Source organism: Anarrhichthys ocellatus, unplaced genomic scaffold (assembly GCF_004355925.1).
Source record: "Anarrhichthys ocellatus isolate YVR2014 unplaced genomic scaffold, GSC_Weel_1.0 scaffold8, whole genome shotgun sequence".
Taxonomy (NCBI): Eukaryota; Metazoa; Chordata; class Actinopteri; order Perciformes; family Anarhichadidae; genus Anarrhichthys; species Anarrhichthys ocellatus.
In genome coordinates this window covers 10,651,939-10,659,127 of record NW_022280038.1, presented here as the reverse complement: position 1 = coordinate 10,659,127, position 7,189 = coordinate 10,651,939, and the positions used below count along the sequence as shown (strand labels likewise).

Genomic DNA, 7,189 nt, shown 5'->3' with positions numbered 1-7,189 from the left:
AGAGAGGGTGACGATATAGAGAGAGAGAGGGTGACGACAGAGAGAGGGTGACGACAGAGAGAGGGTGACGACAGAGAGAGGGTGACGACAGAGAGAGAGAGACGACAGAGAGAGAGAGAGAGAGAGAGAGAGAGAGGGTGACGATATAGAGAGAGAGTGACGACAGAGAGAGGGTGACGATAGAGAGAGAGAGAGGGTGACGATAGAGAGAGAGAGAGGGTGACGATAGAGAGGGTGACGATATAGAGAGAGAGAGGGTGACGATAGAGAGAGGGTGATTTAGATAAACAAGTAGGGCAAGAGTTCTAACGGAGGGAAAAGACAGGAGCCGGTCTCTGCGGCCAGAGGAGGAATCAGGAGAAGACGAGTGTGGAAGGAGACGGTGGTTAATCGAGAAACCATCTGTTATGACTTGTCTGAGGTACACAGTGTAACTTGTCTAGGTGAGAGTTCAGAGGAGGACATCTCTGAAGGGGGGGGGGGGGGTGATGCAAATAAATCTGCGTGAACTGAAGACAATCCACTCTCTCGTGTGTTCTGTGTTGGTTCCTGAGCTCCTAGCAGTGAGACGCTGTGGTGTCTCACCACGCGTCAGACAGAGAACAGTTACTGAGCCAGCCGACAGGTAAAGTCAAAGAAGCGGCTCATAAACAGGAAGAACCCACAACAACCTCTTATTTTCAGTGTTGTCTGCCGGTGAGGCTGGAGGCGGGGCTTCTGCTGGTTTCGGCTGCTCTGCAGCCGGCGGTGTGATCTCCTGAGTCTTCTTCTTTGTGCTCGTCATCTGCAGCAGAGTGGACTGAGTCTGGAGAGGAAATAAAAGCAGAGAGGAGTAAACACCTCCAGTCTGGAAACACAGATGCAGAATACGTACGAGGAAATCTACAGCACTCAGTCTTATATAGGCAATTTAAATACATATGTTTTTGATCATCTTGAGGTCACCACATTGCTTTCCCTATCATAAATAAATCAGACATTTAAAACATTACAAATTAGAATGAAAATAAAGTAATGTCAAAATGTAAAGCAACACGATCCCCCAAAACCCACCTGCAGGGATCAAACTGCCAAAACTAAGCGGCTGTAAAGCTGGATAAGGATACCTTGGCTTTGGCCCTGGGGGCCAGCGGTTTGAGGACGGGGCCTTTGTGTTGTTTCCCTGCAGAGCCGCTGAGTGGAGACGACTTCCTGCCGGACGTCATGTTGTCCAAGATGTTCGTCACGCGAGGCTGAGCCGACGAAGAGGAGGGCGTCCCCGAACCGAGGACCTGCATGAGTCGTGTCAAAAGCTTAATGCTTCTTCCTCTGATCTATATCTAGAGATATAGATAGATATAGATATAGATAGAGATAGATAGAGATATCTATCTCTATCTCTAGATAGAGATAGATATAGATGGAGATAGATATCTCTATCTCTAGATGGAGATATCTATCTCTAGATAGAGATAGATATAGATAGAGATAGATATCTCTATCTCTAGATGGAGATATCTATCTCTAGATGGAGATATCTATCTCTAGATAGAGATAGATATAGATGGAGATAGATATCTCTATCTCTAGATGGAGATATATCTATAGATATATCTAGAGATATATCTATAGATAGAGATATATCTAGAGATACATCTAGAGATATATCTAGAGATATATCTATAGATAGAGATATATATATATATAGATAGAGATATATCTAGAGATATATCTAGAGATATATCTATAGATAGAGATATATATATATAGATAGATATATAGTTATATGGTTATGGAGATATATATAGAGAGATAGATAGATATATAGTTATATGGTTATGGAGATATATATAGAGAGATAGATATATATATAGTTATATATATATATATATATATATACGTATATATATATATAGTTATATAGAATATACATTACAGAAATCAAACATGGCATCAAAATATGTTCAGTTCTTACCTTAAAAGGATTCGCACGTCCAACTTTACCAACTGCAAAAGAATAAAAATTAAGATATCAAATTAAAATGGGGGGGGGGCGTCAACGTGAAATGTTTTAACCCTCACTTTAAAAAAAGAAGTTGCCCCGATGTCCTTAGAAGACAAAAACTGCCTTAAAAATATTATTTTAGTTTTAGATTAGTTTTTTGTACAGTCCTCTTGTTACCTTTAATGTACCGTTCCTAAAACTGCTATGGAAATATTATATACCAATATTATTTTTACTTTCACAGAGTTAAATCTTTAAACCAACTTCAGTCCTGATCATAGCAACGAAATAAACTAAAACAGCTTTGTCCTTAAGGGTCTGTATTTTATTCACAGTTTATTATAGACTATCTATAGGAGGCACAATATGTCCGTAGTGATGCAGAAAGGTTTAACGGTGTATTTACAATAAAACCCAAATTCTACTGTTAACATTTAAATAGATCTATATCTCCATATGAATATAGATATGAATAGATCCATCTACAGGTGGTGTGTACTCACTTGGAGTGAGAGAAGGAATCACCGGCGAAGCAGCTTCTTTAACAAACGGAGTCAGGCCTGCAGGATGAGACGTGTCCCACATTAAACACTCAACATCTCGTGCAGAAAACAAACGCGTGTAAAGAGAGTTACAGAGATGCAAACTCACGTTTTCTGGTTTCTGCTTCCTCGCCCGTCTCCATCTCCTGTGCATCCTCCTCCTCTTCCTCCCTGAGCTCTTCTACTCGCTCCTCTTCCTCCTCCCGTTGACGTCCTCCCGTGACCTCGTACCTGTCCGAATAGGAAACTCGTGAATCAAAAATCTCTTCCGCTCTACTGAAGCGTCGTAGCTTCGGAATCCTTTAGCATTTCATTTTTTGCCATCACCAAGTCCGATCCGGTTCTAATATTTACTTAAAATACATATCTGCACCAGTCTTAAAACTACAGGTGAGAACTGGAATAAGTGCGTCACGCCGTTACCCAGAGGGCCGTCTGACGGCGGCGTGTTCCGGCTCTTCTTCCTGTTCCTCCGGCTCTTCCTCCTGGATCTGGTTGGCCTTCTCCAGGGCGATCTCGCTGAGCCGCTGGGCGAGCGCCATGCGTCTGGAGCGCGACGCGTACCGAATGGCCAGAGTCACCACGTTCTGGGTCATGAGCTCTGCCAGCTCCACGCAGCGGAACTCTCTCTCCAGCTTACAGGACAGCTGGAAGGAAACAACGACGACGCGTCTCAACACAAACGGCAGCGACGGGAAATAAAACGAGGCAGAAGCTCTGAAGTCCTGATGAGACAGAGAGCGCTTCTGCAGCCTGAGGAGGATTCACGTGACTGTTTTCAATGTGAGTGAAGCATCTCGTGTTGCTGAGCGGCTCACGTTTTTACATGAGCACCCTGAACGCCTCACGATGAAAACAATTACACTAAAAAAAGAAAGTAACATTTCTTCTTACAATTAAAAATGACAAAGTAATATAAACTGTTCCCTCTTTACTTAAGATTTCATTAAACTTATTTATAAATCTTTTTGTTTTACTCATTGTGAGCTACATATGACTTTGCTAAATACAGTTCCAATAATCTGAACAGAGACTAATTAATGCTGTACTTTAAATATCGTGTCAGTTGTTTTTATTAATTTAAACTTTGATATTCACTATCAGGTAGTGTACAGTTCATGCACATCAACCAAATGTAAAAATAAATAAATAAATATATTATGTTTATTATTGTTATTATTATATGGTTATAAAAATATAATTACATCATATAAATATAATATATATTTATATATTTATTTACACAAACTGCAGTACGCTGTCTGATCAGGCTTTTGATCGATGATGGTAAAATAAGAGACTCACTGCGAACATCTTCATGAGCAGCTCCTGCTGCTCCTTCTGGGACTGAGTCCGTCCGTCCTCGTCCACCTCGTAGCCGCTGGACGACAGGAAGCTGAAGTGGTTGTGGAAAAGGACCGAACGCCAGTACTGCTCCTGGAGGAGGACAGAGGAGGCGGAAGAGGACCGAGGAGGACAGAGGAGGTGAAAGAGGACAGAGGAGGACAGAGGAGGTGAAAGAGGACAGAGGACAGGTGAGGCCTTTACACACAAACTGTTGTTTTTGTCATGAGAAATTTCATACAGGACGCAGCATAAAAGTTAATTCTTTGCAATAGTTTTGATGCAAAATATTTTTGAGAACTTCTATTTCATATCTTTAATGTGTACATGAATATTAGGAGTCTTTTATCAGGTTACAGGTCAGATATGTCGCCCGTACTCCATGTTGTGTCTCTTACTCTAATCTGGGCAGATGTTAGCGTGTGTTAGCATGTGTGCAGTTTGATCAGAGCGAGCGGTTTACCTCCATCAGTCCTTTCTCTGTGGAGGTCTGACACAGAGGCAGCTTGAAGGGCAGGATGGCCACAGCCGGTCTGGGCAGCGTGGGAGGATACCTGGAGCCTTTGCATGGAATACACCTGAGAGGACCAGAGCAGAAAAACGTCTGACACATTTGACTTTCTGCTCTCATCGTCTGTCTTTTCAATGACTTTGTAATTAGTCAACTGTTTTACAGTTTTTTCCAGGATGATTTGTAAACATATATATAAACCTGCTGCCAGTTTGCTCCTTTGAAACCTATCTTGTGTTGAATTTAAAGCATTTCTTAAGCACTTATAAAACCATATTTTCTGCCATACATTTCATTAAGCGTCCTATTTTAAGTGAAAGTGTTTGAAAGGAGAGTTCACCTGAGCTGCTGAGGGTTCTCGTGTATCCCGACCACCCAGTAGTGGTCTGACTTGCTTTTGCAGGTTTCTCTGGTGTTGCACACTGGTGTCCAAGTGTTGCCGAGAGAACGGTTCAGCATCCGGACGACTCCATCCGAGTCCACATAGCACGGGGTCCCTGCGAGAGAACCGGGCCCATGTCTCACAAGTCAAAAACAAGGTTTTCAAAACCGTTTGTTTCTGCTACTTTAACAAAACAGGTTTCCAAGAGAGTAAAAACACATGTTCTCTACAAACGGACCCTCGGCAGTGAATCCCAGCCAGCACAGGTGGGACCTGTGAGACAGAGGGAGCGGCTCGCCGTTCATGAGCTGCTTCTTCCTTCCACCGATCTGCAGCAACTGGACTCCCAGAGCTTGTTCCCCGTCAAAACCTGGAGCTGACGACGGAGAGACGAGAACCGACGTTGGGTCATTTACTATCATGTATCTGCTGGTTATTTCCCAAAGCATCAAAGCTGTTACGCTTTTAAAGGAAGCTACTGGTTTCAGTTCATTTCTGTGCACTATGACTGTGAGACTTTAACCGTCGATCACTGAGAAATAACACTTTCACTAAAAAACAGAGTTTTAAGAACTAAAGTGATGCAACAGACATGATGTTTACTGAACTCGGGCATCTTCAGAGTCCTTAAATGGTTAATTAAACCATAAAAACATAAACTGCTATTAAATTGTCCGCTGTAGAGCTGTACCCCGTCATGTTTTTTGTTATTGCGATGATATAAATGTAGTTTATGGTGCTGCTAGATTGCTGCTGGACTGCCTAAACTGATAAACAAATCAGTTGAAAGCAGTGAAAAATACCAACAAATATGGATTTCAGCAGAATATTTTGATGGATAAAAATGTTGAGACAGACAGACAGACAGTGAGTGTGTGTGTGTGAGTGTGTGAGTGTGAGAGAGTGTGTGTGTGCGTCCTACCCCGGTGGTAGACGATGAGCAGCTGCTCTCCGTGTCCGACCATACAGACCACGTTCCCCGGCAGGCTGAAGATTTCCCTCTGCACTCCTCCGATGGAGAAGAGTCTGAGCATCAGCGCGCTGGTGGCGACCGCCGCCCAGCCCTGACCGAGACACAGCGCCCGCACGTCCTCGCCCGGCGGCAGGTCCACCATCCACTCCTTATTGGTGTCCCAGGATGAGAAGTGGAAGCACTGGAGCTTACTGGAGGAGGAGCACGATGAGGAGACGTAACCGCCAAACAAGTCACAGAGAACGGGGCGGACGGAGGATTTTACCTGGCGAGCTCATCCGTGCTGGGGCAGGCCAGCAGCACGGCCTCCTGGGAAAGATCGACCACGCTGTGACCCAACGAGTTGGTGAGGTGCATGGCGTGGTGCACGGCGGTGTCGTGAAACTCCACGTCAATGGCGTTGTCCTGCTCGTCGTTGTAGCCTCGAACGATTCCCACCGAGTTCCACATCTGAGGAACAATTAGTTTGTTACGACATGCGAGACTGGAAATCATTTTATTTTTAGGGAGTTTCGGAACGCTGCACGTCATGTGACGAGGAACAACCAATCACAGCAGGCAGATTTATTGTCTTTCTTCCGTAAATATCAGTCTACGGTCGATATACGGAGGAGAAGTTACTCATTTTAGTTCAGGGCTACCCGGAGCTCTACATTCTGTCCCACAGGATACTTCACGACGTCACAACATCCGGTTAAAAAGGTGAAACTGCAGCTTTACTGCTCCGTGTGTCGTCTTCAGTGAGTCTTCAGTTACAATGCTGGAAATCCATTTAGCTTCGTTTCGTTTAGTCAGTGAGGCTAACTGCTAAGTTACCCCTCGTCATCGTCATCTTCTTCACAATGCAAAGGTTTAGCTGCTTCGTATCGGCAGGCATGAAAGCAAAACATCCCCAAGCAAACCATTTGTTGACAGAATTTGGTTTTTGAAAGGCTAACAAATATTAAAGCTTAATATTTCTTGAGATAAACACAATGTACATTTTGGAAATGACACCTTTTTAATAAAAAATGTTTGCATCCAAGCACGCCGGATAAAAGGGTGAACGGCCCCTTTAGCAATAAAAATAACAGAGTAAAAAATATTAAACATAAAAAAATACAAATATAAAAATTCACAATATATACAATGAAATACAATAATATCAAAATGAACCAAACTAAACAAACAAACACTGTTGTTTGTTTGACTGTCTATCTCAGCGGCCACACTACAAAATAAAAAGGACCTGAATGTACCATGAAGCGGTGCGTGAGGTGAGCCGGGGTGGAGCCCGGCTGAAAGGCCTTCTGGGGGGGCGTGGGCAGCGGTCCCTCATAGACGGGACGAAGGGGACCCAGCGGGGGGGCGGCCAGAGCGGCGGCGCTGCTGTCCTCATCGTCCCCGAATTTGTCCCAACCGACCTTCAGCGAGCCGGTGTCTGAAGAAAAGAAACAGTTACAAAAAAAAAAAA

At 43.7% G+C, this 7,189-nt stretch overlaps 1 protein-coding gene across 3 annotated transcripts in view; it reads right to left on the bottom strand.

Annotated features, from left to right (window-relative positions):
- The window catches only part of wdhd1 (WD repeat and HMG-box DNA binding protein 1), a 23,079-nt gene that overhangs the window by 8,713 nt on the left and 7,177 nt on the right, over window positions 1-7,189 (bottom strand). For all 3 annotated transcript variants that reach the window (XM_031848625.1, XM_031848627.1, XM_031848626.1), the window contains 13 exons: window positions 6,975-7,156; window positions 6,002-6,186; window positions 5,686-5,927; window positions 5,002-5,139; window positions 4,722-4,878; window positions 4,334-4,448; window positions 3,832-3,963; window positions 2,950-3,173; window positions 2,636-2,757; window positions 2,488-2,544; window positions 1,955-1,986; window positions 1,107-1,271; window positions 672-805 (listed from right to left, as the gene is read on the bottom strand). In XM_031848625.1, coding sequence (XP_031704485.1) covers window positions 672-805; window positions 1,107-1,271; window positions 1,955-1,986; window positions 2,488-2,544; window positions 2,636-2,757; window positions 2,950-3,173; window positions 3,832-3,963; window positions 4,334-4,448; window positions 4,722-4,878; window positions 5,002-5,139; window positions 5,686-5,927; window positions 6,002-6,186; window positions 6,975-7,156 — 1,885 coding nt within the window. The remainder of the gene's footprint in view (window positions 1-671; window positions 806-1,106; window positions 1,272-1,954; window positions 1,987-2,487; window positions 2,545-2,635; window positions 2,758-2,949; window positions 3,174-3,831; window positions 3,964-4,333; window positions 4,449-4,721; window positions 4,879-5,001; window positions 5,140-5,685; window positions 5,928-6,001; window positions 6,187-6,974; window positions 7,157-7,189) is intronic.